The sequence below is a fragment of the Coregonus clupeaformis genome, chromosome 14 (genome assembly GCF_020615455.1).
Source record: "Coregonus clupeaformis isolate EN_2021a chromosome 14, ASM2061545v1, whole genome shotgun sequence".
In the NCBI taxonomy this organism is placed as follows: Eukaryota; Metazoa; Chordata; class Actinopteri; order Salmoniformes; family Salmonidae; genus Coregonus; species Coregonus clupeaformis.
Genome location: NC_059205.1, coordinates 31,867,279 through 31,885,068, shown reverse-complemented (window position 1 = coordinate 31,885,068; position 17,790 = coordinate 31,867,279). Strand labels below are relative to the sequence as shown.

General features: G+C 41.2%; 2 protein-coding genes across 2 annotated transcripts; both read left to right on the top strand.

The window, feature by feature from the left end:
- Nucleotides 1-1,990: 1,990 nt before the first annotated feature.
- LOC121581524 (forkhead box protein Q1-like) lies at nucleotides 1,991-3,963 on the top strand. Its single transcript, XM_041897021.2, has one exon. The coding sequence runs from the start codon at nucleotides 2,238-2,240 to the stop codon at nucleotides 3,057-3,059; it is 822 nt and encodes a 273-aa protein (XP_041752955.1). The 5' UTR covers nucleotides 1,991-2,237; the 3' UTR covers nucleotides 3,060-3,963.
- A 4,632-nt stretch (nucleotides 3,964-8,595) lies between these two features.
- On the top strand, nucleotides 8,596-13,905 carry LOC121581525 (forkhead box protein F2-like). The gene is made up of 2 exons (XM_041897022.2): nucleotides 8,596-10,001; nucleotides 12,892-13,905. The coding sequence occupies exons 1-2, from the start codon at nucleotides 9,026-9,028 to the stop codon at nucleotides 13,065-13,067; spliced, it is 1,152 nt and encodes a 383-aa protein (XP_041752956.1). The 5' UTR covers nucleotides 8,596-9,025; the 3' UTR covers nucleotides 13,068-13,905.
- Nucleotides 13,906-17,790: the final 3,885 nt, after the last annotated feature.

Genomic DNA, 17,790 nt, shown 5'->3' with positions numbered 1-17,790 from the left:
TAATAATATTTAATTTGTAGAGTGCATTTGTCACGCTCAAATGTGCATAAGGTATAAAACTACAAAAGTAAAAAACAGCATCAATACTAGAAAAAGTAGAAAAAGTTATCACAATACATCAAAACATTACCTACTAATGCAAAATATAGACTTTAGGCAAATTAAGCAATCAAACATTTAGTTGTGTTTTAAATGAGGAAATTGAGGCTTCCTCCTTGACATGTACAGGTAGAGTGTTCCAGAGCTAAGGGGCCATATGTGAGAAGGTCCTGTCATCCATGCTGTGCAGGGTTGTGGCTGGTATGACCAGACTGTTTGAGTCTGATGATTATAGGGAGTGTGCTTTGCTGCTATAACAGCCGCCACTCTTCTGGGAAGGCTTTCCACTAGATGTGGGAACATTGCAGCGGGGACTTCCATTCAGCCACAAGAGCATTAGTGAGGTCGGGCACTGATGTTAGGCGACTAGGCCTGGCTCGCAGTCGGCATTCCAATTCATCCCAAAAGAGTTCGATGGGGTTGAGGTCAGGGCTCTGTGCATGCCAGTCAAGTTCTTCCACACCAATCTCAACAAACCATTTCTGTATGGACCTCACTTTGTGCACGGGGGCATTGTCATGCTGAAACAGGAAAGGGCCTTCCCCAAACTGTTGCCACAAATTTGGAAGCATAGAATCGTCTAGAATGTAATTGTATGCTGTAGCATTAAGATTTCCCGTAACTGGAACTAAGGGGCCTCGCCCGAACCATGAAAAACACTCCCAGACCATTATTCCTCCTCCACCAAACTTTACAGTTGGCACCTTACATTTGGGCAGGTAGCGTTCTCCTGGCATCTGCCAAACCCAGATTCGTCCGTCAGACTGCCAGATGGTGAAGCATGATTAATCACTCCAGAGAACGTGTGGCGGCACTGCTCCAGAGTCCAATGGCGGCAAGCTCTGCACCACTCCAGCTGACGCTTGGCATTGCGCATTGTGATCTTAGGCTTGTGTGTGGCTCCATTTCATGAAGCTCCCGACGAACAGTTATTGTGCTGACGTTGCCTCCAGATGCAGTTTGGAACTCGGTAGTGAGTGTTGCAACCAAGGACTAATTATTTTTACGCACTACACACTTCAGGACTCAGCGGTCCCATTCTGTGAGCTTGTGTGGCCTATCACTTAGCGGCTGCATTGTTGTTGCTGCTAGACATTTCCACTTCACAATAACATCACTTATAGTTGACCGGGGCACCTCTAGCAGGGCAGAAATGTTATGAACTGACTTGTTGGAAAGGTGGCATCCTATGACGGTGCCACGTTAAAAGTCACTGAGCTCTTCAGTATGGGCCATTCTGCTGCCAATGTTTGGCTATGGAGATTGCATGGATGTGTGCTCGGTTTTATACACCTGTCAGCAATGGGTGTGGCTGAAATAGCCGAATCCACTAATTTGAAGGGGTTTCCAGATACTTTTGGCTATGTAATGTAATACATTCACTGCATAGCATCTTTATTCAAATATATATCATTTTTATCAGTGGTGGCTGCTTGTATCAAATTAATATAATAGGGTATTATTCCAGGTATCTGCAGACATATAATGGCCAAACTGAAGTATTTAAAGAATTCATATGCTATAAAAGATGATAACTCAGGTATAACTCTCCATAATGATTGTATCATGCGAGACAGAACGGATGGAACGGAAACGCACGCCACCTGTTGTCTCAGGTGAAGTACTCCAGCGGTGTCTACCTCCACAGCGAGATCGAGTTACACAGGTAAGAAATTTAGCCTATTCCTACTTGTCTTGTTATGCTGAAAACGGGAGGGTGAAAGGGCTATTCAACGCAATTCCATTGTCAAACAAATATTGAAATAAAAATAGATCATGACTGTTGTGATTTATGATGTGTCATAAACATTGAGGGTGCATGATATTCAGTTGTTCCAAAATATCCATGTAATTATCAAGCCCCGCCTCGTTGGGTTGGTCCTGAGGTGAGCCTGTTGCTATAAACAGCTCACCAGACAGACAGAAGGTGAGACGAGCTCTAGTGCTCCCAAAGGTATAACCAAGGTGACTTCATCGGGTACTTATACGATATTTTGACTGCAAGCGTTCTGCGCTTTGACACCTTTACCTTTTCCTCTGAGGCTTCAGCTCTTCTGACGACGTGCCTGTTTTTGCTTGGGCATCCGACAAACTTTGGATAGAAAACTCGCAGTAAAGGAGAAATAATAACAGACAACATGAAACTTGAAGTATTCTGTGGAAACCACCACTATGAGGTGAAATCTGCTGAGCTGTGCAGCGATGCCGAGAACAGCGTCCGCTCGCCTGTCTCCGGTGAGGAGGAGTTGGGTTCGGATGGGGACTGTGTAGCGCACAGCCCGCCACCTGTCACACCGGGCGCAGATGGCAAAGGCAAACCGTACACGCGGAGACCAAAACCTCCATACTCTTACATCGCACTGATTGCCATGGCTATCCGTGACTCAACGTCGGGGCGTCTGACTCTGGCGGAGATCAATGACTATCTGATGAAAAAGTTTCCCTTTTTCCGGGGCAACTACACCGGTTGGAGGAATTCGGTGCGCCACAACTTGTCACTGAACGACTGTTTTCTGAAGATCCTCCGGGACCCGTCTAGACCATGGGGAAAGGACAACTACTGGATGCTGAATCCTCACAGCGAGTACACCTTCGCTGACGGAGTGTTCCGACGCAGGAGAAAGCGAATAAACAAAAAGACAGGCAAAGAGCAAGACCTGTCTGACCATGCTACCGACGAGGACGCGCAACTCACCACAATACCCACACCACCAGCCAACAGTGCCAAGTTCTCCAGTTCCTTCGCCATAGACAGTATCCTCAGCAAACCGTTCAAGAGACAGGAATGGGCAGAGGATTCTCCCACCGTTGGTGCATTACCGTGGCCCAGTTACACTCAGCTGATGCCACACATTGTGAGAGGACCACCTGTCTCCTTACCACTTCACGCCCAGTCGATGTTCCATGTTGACTCATACGCTGCGCATGTCCTGAGGGCATATGGTGGTGGATTGTACTGAGATGGTAATCGAAAAGACAGTTTCGCAGCTCTGAAATTTACATAAAAGGGCTCATACATTTACCAGATCATCCCAGCAGTTGCAGCGCTGGCTACTCCAGGATCTGACGTTTACCACCCATTCAAAATAGACAGCATGCTGTCGTAATGAACTCGAGGGGTGTGGCAAATGGAATGAAAACACTGGGTTGGCATTTGTGTACTTTGACAGTTATTGTGTACCAACAAAATGCATTTTATTTCATTGCCTTATATTTCGACAAAATCACAGAGCATGGTATTTTTTATATAATCTGGAATTTTTTGTATGGAATCGACGCACCCTGTGGGGAGGAGTAGGCTTTATTTCGTTGCTTTGAGGTTCTATGGTAATTTCCCATTAAACAATAGCATTTTTGTGCTATACAGTGTACATACAGTTGATGATGTATAGATTATAGGCTATTTATGTTGTTGGTTTGTTGAAAATGTTGTTACTGAATTTTCGAATCACTTGACCTTCAAATCATGCTGTTTAGGGTAACTTGGGGTTAAACAACCCCTCCTGTAATTCTCACAGAAACCACTTTATGTCACAAAAAAAGTAAACACTTTCCCTGGATGCCAGTAGTCTTGCTCAACTAAAAATGTAATGTCTCATCAACTTTTTTAGTCACTTCAACAAAACGATTTTGAGTTTTATTTAATTCTGCCCGCTTATTTCCCTTCAAAATGTGTTTGCCTAAGGATAGCCAATATGCAAATATCTAAATATTACCAAAACTTTGCTTTTTTTCTGTCAGAAAATAGACATTTCCATTAAGGGGGTGTTTCCCTCCAAGTTACCCTACAATACTTGTGATCAAGTCGAGCAGTTTGTATATGTTTTATTTTTTTTAAACACAATACATATTTTTTATAAATTGTGATGTGTTTTTATCTTTACATATATTTTGCATTGAATTCATATCGTATAGAATAGATTGTGAACAAACAAGATATCTGCGCTACAAGTTGTATTCAAGACAAACTGCAAAATGCCAATCTATCATCACAAACACTGACAGGTGTATGGTGTAGGCCTGCAGGTGTCTGATTTTACATTTACGTCATTTAGCAGACGCTCTTATCCAGAGCGACTTACATTATCTTTTTCATACTGGCCCCCCGTGGGAATCGAACCCACAACCCTGGCGTTGCAAACGCCATGCTCTACATCCCTGCCGGCCATTCCCTCCCCTACCCTGGACCAATTGTGCGCCGCCCCATGGGTCTCCCGGTCGCGGCCGGCTACGACAGAGCCTGGATTCGAACCAGGATCTCTAGTGGCACAGCTAGCACTGAGATGCAGTGCCTTAGACCACTGCGCCACTCTGATCACTCATTACATTCCCCAATATCTAACCGCCTCTTGTAGCCTACTACTTATGCTACTGAATTAAAAATTGCCTTATCAACTTGGTGTAATATCCAACTCATTTCAAAACACTGCTGTACTATTACTACCAAGGTGACATATAGGCAGGCCTATTAGGCGCTTCTTATTCTCGCGCTTTCACGTTGAAATTGATTGGGACATGCACGTGCGGTGATGCGTAAAGATTCGTTGGCCGAGAGCTGTCAGTCAAAACGTGTATGTCTATCATTGTGAGCACTCAAATAGTGGATGTGCTGAATGAAGCACGTTGATAATGTTGTAAATATTCTTAATATTCAATTTACAGTATAGGCTAGTATCGTCTCTCCTAGACTATATCTGTATTAAATAGCCTAACCAAAACCAAAGGGGATGAGAAAGGAAGTAATGGAGGAAGAGGCCAGACAAGGGAAAGAAAGAAAGAGGGAAGGATAAAGGTAAGAAGAAGGGACTGACGTGACGAAAAAGGTTGCGAAAAGGGAATGGTATATATCACATCTCACATTGATCAAATGAGAAGGCCTATAGGCCTAACACTAAATATAATCCAATAGCATTAGTTTTATGCATTCAAATGTTTCACATTTGTCACACACGTTATTCTAGATTTAAGATAACATTGTTACCTAAAGGTCCATTAGTAGCCTACTCTCTCAAGATGAATATATTGTAATCAATATTAACTGCAACTCTACAAATAGGCTATCACAGTAGGCCACTTCATATTTAGGCCTACTACTGCGTTACAATAATTGTTAATAACTATCGTTATTGGCAAAATAGCTTGGAATAATAATAATAAAGCCATAATGTTGTAATAGAAATGATGTGTATCACAATTAGTGTGGCATATATCTAATTATAAATTGGTCCCTCTATTGGGGAAGAAATACGGCATTTATTTTTCTGTGTCTGAGAAGCTCGCTGTGAGCGGATGCAGACATTCAGTATTTATATTTTCTGTCTGGAGCTACAAATAGCCGTCGCCTCAAGTCGAGACACATGAGCAGGGGAGAGATAATCACGAAATAGACTATACAAGTGGATTTCAGTCCACATTAAAAGCTAAAAAAAATATAAAAAAATAAAGACGTTATGACAGGATCTCTGGTTCTGTGTGTAATATTTTCAAAGCCTTCCAAGCATTCTTCTGTGGCTGAGAAAATAAAAGTCCTTTAAACCAGCTGTGCATCCTGAAGGCAGCGGGGTTATTAGTTTTGATGTTGCCGGAAATTCTGAGGAGATTATGTTCTTTACCTTTGTTTTTATAAGGGAAAATGATTTTATCTCGACATCCTTGTTTGGTTAAGAGTTTGAGCTTGTCGTTTATAATCGTTGCATCAAAGCCATTGGGTTAAAATACCTTACTGTTATTACACATTCAACGGGTACGTAAAATTGGTAAAACCACGTCTCTAAATAGCTTCAATTTCGTCATTAAATCTTTGACTTGGGATTGTTTTTGTGATTTTCCTTGTATTGCCTTATAGCAGCAAGTAATAAATGAAATGCAGAGTTGGGTGATTTTTAAAAAATCAATATATTTGTATTTTATACATGTCTCAGTTTCCCTCGATTATTTGTATTTAGTTTATCTCCTGAACTGACTTAATTTGAAATGAGACTTATCCTGATCAAGAATTGGGAGAGGCTACACTTGCAACGAGTTTTCGTTAGACCTTTTGTTTTCCAAAACATAATCGCCTTACAAGCATTATGCATGCATTGCGCATGGCACAATGTTTCTGCTTTTACATTATAAGAAGTAAACAAATTTGTTTAGCTTCTGAATAATAATAAACTCAAAACGGCAGAGAACAATAACAACAAAATAACATCAGAATCATCATCATAAGCTACTATAAATATGATAAAATTGACATGTTTTTCTAAGACCTCATTTGGATCTGTGTAATTAATTCAGCTCTCGAGTGTATGATCCATGGTTCGAGGCGGTAAACTGACTCTCGCGCGCTGTGTGTGGTATGCTGGCAGCGCCTGATGGAAAAATCATGTTTCCACTCGTGTCAAAGTACTATCCTGAACTGCCCCCAACAAATGAACACGACAACTATGGACTGTTATTTCTCCATTACCTCTGCTAAACAAAACCACAAGCTCTAAGAAGCGCTGACTATTCAGCATAATACCGTTATCTTTAGTTATCTAATCTCAATGGATTTTTTCCATCCTCAAGTACATCATAGGCTGTATACATCATGGCCTGTATATATAAATATACAGCACCAGTCAAAGGTTTGGACACACCTACTCATTCAAGGGGTTTTCATTATTTTTACTATTTTCTACATTGTAGAATAATAGTGAAGACATCAAAACTATGAAATAACACATATAGAATCATGTAGTAACCAAAAAAGTGTTAAATAAATCAAAATATGTTTTAGATTTTAAACTCTTCAAAGTAGCCACCCTTTGCCTTGATGACAGCTTGCACAGCCTTGGCATTCGCTCAACCAGCTTCATGAGGAATGCTTTTCAAACAGTCTTGAAGGAGTTTCCACATATGCTGAGCACTTGTTAGCTGCTTTTCCTTCACTCCCAAACCATCTCAATTGGGGTGAGGTCGGATGATTGTGGAGGCCAGGTCATCTGATGCAGCACTCCATCATACTCCTTGGTCAAATAGCCCTTACACAGCCTGGAGGTGTGTTTTGGGTCATTGTCCTGTTGAAAATTAAATGATAGTCCCACTAAGCGCAAACCAAATGGGATGGCATATCACTGCAGAATGCTGTGGTAGCCATGCTGGTTAAGTGTGCCTTGAATTCTAAATCACAGACAGTGTCACCAGCAAAGAACCCCCACACCATCACACCTCCTCCTCCATGCTTCACGGTGGGAACCACACATGTGGAGATCATCCGTTCACCTACTCTGCATCTCCCAAAGACATGGCGGTTGGAACCAAAAATCTCAAATGAAGACTCATCAGACCAAAGGACAGATTTCCACAGGTCTAATGTCCAATGTCCAAAGTCTCTTCTTCTTATTGGTGTCCTTTTATTAGTGGTTTCTTTGCAGCAATTCGACCATGAAGGCCTGATTCACGCAGTCTCTTCTGAAAAGTTGATGTTGAGATGTGTCTGTTCCTTGAACTCTGTGAAGTATTTATTTGGGCTGCAATCTGAGGTGCAGTTAACTCTAATGAACTCATCCTCTGCAGCAGAGGTAAATCTGGGTCTTCCATTGCTGTGGCGGTCCTCATGAGAGCCAGTTTCATCAGAGCACTTGATGGTTTTTGCGACTCCACTTGAATAAACTTTTAAAGTTCTTGAAATGTTCCATATTGACTGACCTTCATGTCTTAAGGTAATGATGGACTGTCGTTTCTCTTTGCTTATTTGAGCTGTTCTTGCCATAATATGGACTTGGTCTTTTAGCAAATAGGGCTATCTTCTGTATACCACCCCTACCTTGTCACAACACAACTGTTTGGCTCAAACATATTAAGAAGGGGAGAAATTCCACAAATTAACTTTTAACAAGGCACACCTGTTAATTGAAATGCATTCCAGGTGACTACCTCGTGAAGCTGGTTGAGAGAATGCCAAGAGTGTGCAAAGCTGTCATCAAGGCAAATGGTGGCTACTTTGAACAATCTCAAATAGAAAATAGATTTTGATTTGTTTAACACTTTTATGGTTACTACATGATTCCATATGTGTTATTTCATAGTTTTGATGTCTTCACTATTATTCTACAAAGTAGAAAACAGTAAAAATAAAGAAAAACCCTTGAATGAGTAGGTGTGTCCAAACTTTTGACTGGTAATGTATAAATATACCTAAAACTAGAATTCTACTAAATAGAACAGGCCTACGTTGTGTTTATGTCTCACTCATATATAAGCAAGTGTCATGGTTAATTTGGAACCATTGCCTTCATCGTTTGGCGTGTTGCACTGTTGACTTGAGTGTCTAAATGAGTTTGATAAATGGTGTAATTGCGTGTATTAAAGTTGTGAGGAGTGGGTGGGAGGAGGTCTCTGTTAGTCTTCTACGCTGTGCTGTGATGTGTATGTGTGCCTCTTGCTAGAATTATGTTTGGACCGGGGCCAGATCTGGGAGGGGGTGGGTCTCGAGTTCCTGGCGATTTCTTGGAGGGATTTAGCCGGGATCTAGGGGGCAGAGAGAGATTTAAGAATTGATAGGTGGTCGAGTTTTGTTTGGCCGAGTGGATATGCGCAAGAAAGTCGAGGAGCTTTATGTTTCCCCTCTTAAAGGATCATTGCCAGCGATGGCCACAGTGAGACGGAGGAGGAGCAGCTGTCACACCGATACTCAGCTGGGGTTCCTGATTAGAACAGCAATAAACGCGCAGTGAATCGCCACTGGACACTAACCTCTCCAATTATCACATTTGGAAACATCTTTTTAGAACGTCTGAAGGAGTTATGCTGACTAATTGACTGAGGTATTGGGTGTAGGATACTGCTCTCATTAGACATTTCAGGTCAGTACAAAAAGAGTCGAGTAAAGCATTGGTCATACTCTTGGTTATAGGCTACAGATACTCCTCTGTGTCCCATCTCTAATTTGGGCGCAAACATGACAACTGAGAACTCACAGCAACATCTGGAGTCGTCTCATCCTCTGAGATCCAGCCCAGCAGCCGGAGTAATGCACGCCACTCTGATGAGCGCACAGCCAGTGGCGGAGAGCTCACCAAACGGGTCAACCAAAGGGAAAAAGGGCAACTCTGGCTTGAGGCGTCCTGAGAAGCCGCCCTATTCATACATCGCCCTTATTGTAATGGCTATCCAAAGCTCCCCGACAAAGAGGCTTACTCTGGCTGAAATCTATCAGTTCCTTCAGGCCCGTTTCCCGTTCTTTAGGGGTTCTTACCAGGGGTGGAAAAACTCTGTGAGGCACAACCTGTCTCTAAACGAATGCTTCATAAAACTGCCCAAGGGACTCGGCAGACCAGGCAAGGGACACTACTGGACCATAGACCCGGGCAGCGAGTTTATGTTCGAAGAGGGGTCCTTCCGTCGCAGACCTCGCGGATTCCGTAGGAAATGCCAAGCACTGAAACCCATGTATCGAATGATGAATGGCATCGGCTTTGGCACGTCGATACTGCCCCAAAACTTCGATTTCCAGAACCCCTCCGCGTCCTTGGCATGTCATAATGGTTACAACTTGGACGTGATGGGGAACACGGTGCCAGGGAGCTACGACGGGCTGGGTGGAGGGCATCATGTTCCTCACATGTCGCCAAGCCCCGGGTCCACCTACATGGCGGCCTGTCAAGTGTCCTCTAATGGAGAATACTGCCCAGACAACAGTAGTAGCCCTCTGCACTCCTCGCCGGCGGCGATGGCAGCAGGCACCTTGGACTGTCACTCTCCCTATGCCAGTGCCCCCTCACACTGGGCATCACCAGGTGTCTCCCCATACATCAAGCAGCAATCCCTGGCCTCAAACAGTCCCACATCCTCCGCCTTGCACTCGAGCATATCCCCTTACTCTCTGGAGCAAAGCTATCTCCATCACAACGGAAGAGACTCATCTGATATTTCAAGTAGGCCTGTTTACTTTCCTAATAGGCAAACACAATCTTTAATTGCATGGGCACACTATATGGCCAATTATAACATATGCAACCCATTAATAAATATTCTGCTCTGATGTAAAGTTTGCATTAAATAGTGCGTATTTATATCTACTATTTTATTTGGAAGTAGGCCTAGTAAAGATGGGCAGTTGCTGATTGCGAATCATAGGGAAGAGGACATTGGGACTAGTTAGGCAACACTGACATTGTTCTGCTTGTCCATTTATGAATAAAATACAATTGTAGAACTATGACAATATAACTAAAAACATAAATAATTAAGTAATTTTAATATTAAAGCAAATTCTACTGCCAAGATTAACATAATAATTCTCAAGGAAGTAAAAAAAAACTGTAGCCTAGATTTTATTTTCAAGGCTATAGGCCAGCTCAGCCATAGACCGAGTTACAAACACCGATATGTGGCATGACAATAATTTGTCAACACCTAATTATGTGTATAATAATACGCAAAAATATACAAACTTCCTTTTGATTGTTTTGGGGGGACTATCTGTTGTTCCATGTACTGAAGCTGTTATTCGATGCGTTTGTATGGGCTAATAGCAGTAAGGCCAAAAACTGTAGCCTAGATTTTATTTTCAAGGCTATAGGCCTAATTGAAAATGCGCCAAACACCAATATGTGGCATGACAATAATATGTCAACACCTAATTATGTGTATAATAATACACAAACATACATCAGTAATGTCAACACCCAATTATGTTTCCCTATCCATAAATATGGTTTATTCTGGGCATTGTGAAGATAGAACTGCCTGTGACCTTTGTGCGCAATGGTCTCCATAAGAAAACACATAAATGCTAACAATAATATTACTGAATGAAATAGTTTAATTAGAAATACAACTGCTGTTTCGAAAATAATTCAACACTAAATAGAAAGCAAAGTATTAATGACAAATATCAAGGACACATTTCCAGGAGAACATTCAAAACATTTGGAAATTATAGCCTTATATTTACAAAATGGTCTATTATTTTCACATTGTAAAAGTGATGTAGCCTATATATATATATCTACAGTACCAGTCAAATTTTGGACACACCTACTCATTCAAGGGTTTTTCTTTATTTTTACTATTTTCTACATTGTAGAATAATAGTGAAGACATCAAAACTATGAAATAACACATACGGAATCATGTAGTAACCAAAAAAGTGTTAAACAAATCAAAATATATTTTCTATTTGAGATTCTTCAAAGTAGCCACGCTTTGCCTTGATGACAGCTTTGCACACTCTTGGCATTCTCACAACCAGCTTCATGAGGAATGCTTTTCCAACAGTCTTGAAGGAGTTCCCACATATGCTGAGCACTTGTTGGCTGCTTTTCCTTCACTCTGCGGTCCAACTCATCCTAAACCATCTCAATTGGGTTGAGGTCGGGTAATTGTGGAGGCCAAGTAATCTGATGCAGCACTCCATCTCTCTCCTTCTTGGTCAAATAGCCCTTACACAGCCTGGAGGTGTGTTTTAGGTCATTGTCCTGTTGAAAAACAAATGATAGTCCCACTAAGTGCAAACCAGATGGGATGGCGTATCGCTGCAGAATGCTGTGGTAGCCATGCTGGTAAAGTGTGCCTTGAATTCTAAATAAATCACAGACAGTGTCACCAGCAATGCTCCCCCACACCATCACACCTCCTCCTCCATGCTTCACGGTGAGAACCATACATGCAGAGATCATCCGTTCACCTACTCTGCGTCTCACAAAGACACAGTGGTTGGAACCAAAAATCTCAAATGTGGACTCATAATGTCCTTTGCTCAAGCAAGTCTCTTCTTATTGGTGTCCTTTAGTAGTGGTTTCTTTGCAGCAATTCGACCATGAAGGCCTGATTCACACAGTCTTCTCTGAACAGTTGATGTTTACATGTGTCTGTTACTTGAACTCTGTGAAGCATTTATTTGGGCTGCAATCTGAGGTGCAGTTAACTCTAATGATCTTATCTTCTGCAGCAGAGGTAACTCTGGGTCTTCCCTTCCTGTGGCGGTCCTCATGAGAACCAGTTTTATCATAGCGCTTGATGGTTTTTGCGACTGCACTTGAAGAAACGTTCAAAGTTCTTGAAAGTTTCCGGATTGACTGACCTTCATGTCCTAAAGTAATGATGGAATGTCGTTTCTCTTTGCTTATTTGAGCTGTTCTTGCCATAATATGGACTTGGTCTTTTACCAAATAGGGCTATCTTCTGTATACCCCCCTACCTTGTCACAACACAACTGATTGGCTCAAATGCATTAAGAAGGAAATAAACTCCACAAATTAACTTTTAAGAAGGCACACCTGTTAATTGAAATGCATTCCAGGTGACTACCTCCTGAAGCTGGTTGAGAGAATGTGAAGAGTGTGCAAAGCTGTCATCAAGGCATAGGTTGGCTACTTTGAAGAATCTCAAATATAGAATATATTTTGATTTGTTTAACACTTTTTTGGTTATTACATGATTCCATATGTGCTATGTCATAGTTTTGATGTCTTCACTATTATTCTACAATGTAGAAAATAGTAAAAATAAAGAAAAACCCTTGAATGAGTATGTGTGTCCAAACCTTTGACTGGTACTCTATATGTTTCATGAATTCATTTGTATTTTGCATGTATGCTCTAAATGATCTGCATGCATTTGTTTTACGATAAATGTAGCCTACCATTTAAGAAAAATAATTGGAGTATATTCCATTTGGATAAATACAACGTCCATATATTGGCGCGTATAGGCCTACACACATGCGCCATGGAGTTCATACATTTTTTGTATTAGAACAAGTTGATTTTGTATTTTAAAAGCTTTGTGTTTGACTGTCACGTCTCTTCCATCTGTTTGCAGTGGGATTATCTCGATACTCAAGCCATTCATCGCCAGTGTGTGACAGGAAAGATTTTGTTTTGAACTTTAACGGAATCTCTTCATTCCACCCGCCAACTGCCAGTGGATCGTACTACCACCAGCTACATCACCATCACCAGAGCGTCTGTCAGGATGTCAAGCCATGCATCTTGTAAAATCAACGCATTAAGACCACTGCCATCTTGGATGAGGATCACATCAACTATACAACTACTATATACAAGCCATAAACTTCCTTGTCATTTGTCCCAGATGCCAATACCTGTAAAAAAAAAAAAAAAAAACCTTTAAGATTAAATGGGGGGATGTAGGCTATATACAAAATGTCAGTCACTCTGTGAGAACTTCCATGCCACGACACCTTCCCGGAGAAATGAAAAACTTTGGGACTGAGTGCACGACGTAAAAATGGAAAAACTGCATACATGTAGCCTATTGCCATCAAGGACGGCTCAGAAAAGCTCTTGGATATAGTTGAAACTCTGTCACCATGCCATGATGCATTCAGGAGTATGCAAATTGTGTCATTTCATTCATATTGTAGGCTAGTGTTTGAGTATAAGTGATCGACACGGATAAAATGCAATAAAACCACGTGAAATGTGTTTAATGAAAAATACATGCACATTCACCTTGATTTATCTTCACCTATTTGCACTTAAATCTAATCCCTTGAGTTTTCGAAAGATTTCGCTGCAGCAAGTCAATAAACTGTTTGGGTTCATTCTTATTCAAGGATAGGCTAAATGTTTATGCTATGCAGCATATCGCAAATCCTATAGGGATTTTATACAGCGTGAGAGACCTTTTGGGACTACAATCGCCCAAAATTGTGTTTGACCTCTTTATGACAAATTAGGTGTTTTATTATATTGTTTTTTGTCATTATACACCGTAATATACTGTTATTAATACAGATGGATTGTTATTGTTATAGCCTACTATTTGAATTAAACGAATGCACTGTTGACAAATAAATGACAAATACATTTATGCATCTAATGTATTATATTCAGCATTTACAAATGCAATCATTACCAATTTGGGGTCAGGAATGACCCCCGTAGGAGCTTTTAAGATACACTTATGTTGGTGCTTTTAGGATGAATTTCCATTGTGATCGAATATCTAACATGCTCATACTAATATTAACATATTGTTACATATTTGTTACAGGATAAATTTGACAAATAATCATAAGGGCATTACATTTGAGATAACCCATTGGTTAAATCTGTGAAATATGGACTTTCAAAATGCTAGCTAGCATCCACTACAACCTTTTGAACATACTTAGGCCTACTATTCAACCAAGAATGTTTCTTCTCTAAATCCTGATTTTTAAAATCTGATTCTGAGAAATGACTCGTGTGTGAACATACATTTTTAGTATAATTATTTGTTAGATATCACCTGGCTTGACCTGGTTATACAATAATAAACGTGTACACATTTGGATGGAATTGAGCAGTGACGTGAGGTGAGGTCAGTGGCTGGGTAGGAACTGGCTGTTATTAAAGCCAGATTTACTCACAAATAAACTTTGATGAAGCAAAAATCACCATACAACAGATAACTCCAACAACCAGAGTGACATAAGCTATTAACCGAAATTGACAAGAACAACAAAATCCTCAAATGTAAATACTAATGTAGCCACGATACACAAGGATAGCCTCCGATGGTGGCATATTTCATATCATCCAACAAAATGACACACTGATCAACTCAGCTCAGCCATAGACCGAATTACAACTGATAGGTTGCACTAAAATACCAACATATGGACACATTTCATCCGAATAATTCGCAACGCAAACTCCATAGCCTTTCACAATGGATGTACAAATCTTCCCAAGCACAGCGTGCTGCGCGTGCAAACACACACCACATAATAATATTATTATGTGAAATATTATTACACACACCTACTGTATATAATAAATATGGTTCTAACAAAATCTCCATATCAATACTCGAAATGACTGAAAAATGCAGTTCAAAATGTAAAACATGTATCTCATCAAAATTAAATTCTACCTTAATAAATCAAATGCATCAAAGGGATATTGTCTATTCTCATATTCATTCAACAGTAGCCTAACCCACAAATTGCAAAGGAAAATGCATTTGGGCCTCTATTCGTCTGTTCTTCAGGGTGAACCCCTCTTCTCATCCTTGTAGGGCCAAGGATGACAAAATGATCAAACCTGTCTTTCATTTGAACACTGATATTGTCAAACATTTTGTAAAAAAAATAATCTCATCGCTAAACATCTGTCTGCTTCAGGTTTCAGTGTCTGTCAGGCTGAGTGTGGTTCATTTGATCGGATATTTTTCTGTCCCTTCCTCTGATGAAGGTCAGGAAACGCCGATGTTGGTCTCCCTCTCTGAACTATACCAAGTTTTCCTTCAAAATCCAACTTGGAAAATTGTTTTAGGTGTTCATTGGTCAGGTTGTTTTTGCTTGCCAACTAGATTCGTTCAGTTTAAGGGATGCGAGCGCCAAATTATGTAAACACGCCCACATGTGCAGAGTCTACCCCAGGTTTACCCACACAATTTGATGAGTCAATACTTATGTGCAAAATAGGAAATCGTCTCAATGCATAAATTAAGCTATAGGCAAAGCAGCGAGGCCTATGCTGACCCTATCCAAACAGTGACTGTATGGGAACGGCCTCGCTCGTTTTGATGCCGTTTTAGCCAATTTTGAAATGTTGAGTATAAAAACCACCATAATCAGATTTTTAATTAGACAATCACAGGGTAAGCAGTGCCTGCACTGCCTACCCTGCCTACCCTGACTGCATGTCACTGGAATTGAGGCATAGCTGTCTAGAGAGGAGAAAGAAAGAAAAATAGATATAAGGTGGAGAAACATACATGATTTTCCATTGTGAAATGAATTGTAGCTAAAAGGCATAAATTGTGTAGCCTGAAATCTGAATACCTGAAAACAATAGTGAAACTATACTCAAGTTTGGGTTTCAGGTGATTAGTCGTGCATACAAGTTGCTCACAAATCCATCTATTGCAATGATGTAACGATGCTGGCTGGGCTCCCTGCCTGTGCCATTAAACCCCTACAACTTATCCAGAATGCTGCAGCCCGTCTGGTGTTCAACCTTCCCAAGTTCTCTCATGTCACCCCGCTCCTCCGCACACTCCACTCGCTTCCAGTTGAAGCTCGCATCTACTACAAAACCATGGTGCTTGCCTACGGTGCTGTGAGGGGAACGGCACCTCCTTACCTTCAGGCTCTGATCCTACACCCAAACGAGGGCACTACGTTCATCCACCTCTGGCCTGCTAGCCCCCCTACCTCTATGGAAGCACAGTTCCCGCTCAGCCCAGTCAAAGCTATTCGCTGCTCTGGCACCCCAATCGTGGAACAAGCTCCCCCACGACGCCAGGACAGCGGAGTCACTGACCACCTTCCGGAGACACTTGAAACCCTACCTCTTTAAGGAATACCTGAAATAGTATAATAGTAATCCTTCTACCCCCCCCTGCCCCAATAAAATAAAATAAAAAATAAAAAAGGGAGTGGTTGTCCCACTGGCTATCTTAAGTTGAATGCACCAATTTGTAAATCGCTCTGGATAAGAGCGTCTGCTAAATGACATTAATGTAAAAATGCCACCACCTAGTGGTAAAGAATTACCTGTACACCTACCATGGACAGAGAAATGGTGAGAAGGATATACACTACCGGTCAAAAATTTAAGAACACCTACTCATTCAAGGGTTTTTCTTTATTTAAACTATATTCTACATTGTATAATAATCGTGAAGACATCGAAACTATTAAATATCACATATAGAATCATATAGTAACCAAAAAAGTGTTAAACAAATCAAAATGTATTTTATATTTGACATTCTTCAAATAGCCACCCTTTGCCTTGATGACAGACTCTTGGAATTCTCTCAATCAGCTTCACTTGGAATGCTTTTCCAACAGTCTTGAAGGAGTTCCCACATATGCTGAGTACCTCTTGGCTGCTTTTCCTTCACTCTGCTGTCCGACTCATCCCAAACGATCTCAATTTGGTTGAGGTCGGGGGATTGTGGAGGTCAGGTCATCTGATGCAGCACTCCATCACTCTCCTTCTTGGTCAAATAGCCCTTACACAGCCTGGAGGTGTGTTGGGTCATTGTCCTGTTGAAAAACAAATGATAGTCCCACTAAGCGCAAACCAGATGGGATGGCGTATCGCTACAGAACGCTGTGGTAGCCATGCTGGTTAAGTGTGCCTTGAATTCTAAATAAATCACAGACAGTGTCACCAGCAAAGCACCCCCACACCATAACACCTCCTCCTCCATGCTTCACGGTGGGAAATACACATGCGAAGATCATCCGTTCATCCTCACCGCATCTCACAAAGACACAGCGGTTGGAACCAAAAATCTCAAATTTGGACTCCAGACCAAAGGAGAAATTTGCACCAGTCTAATGTCCATTGCTCGTGTTTCTTTCCCCAAGCAAGTCTCTTCTTCTTATTGGTGTCCTTTAGTAGTGGTTTCTTTGCAGCAATTTGACCATGAAGGCCTGATTCACACAGTCTCCCCTGAACAGTTGATGTTGAGATGTGTCTGTTACTTGAACTCTGTGAAGCATTTATTTGGGCTGCAATTTCTGAGGCTGGTAACTCTAATTAACTTATCCTCTGCAGCAGAGGTAACTCTGGGTCTTCCATTCCTTTGGCGGTCGTCATGAGAGCCAGTTTCATCATAGCGCTTGATGGTTTTTGCGACTGCACTTGAAGAAACTTTCAAAGTTCTTGAAATGTTCCGTATTGACTGACCTTCATGTCTTAAGGTAATGACGGACTGTCGTTTCTCTTTGCTTATTTGAGCTGTTCTTGACCT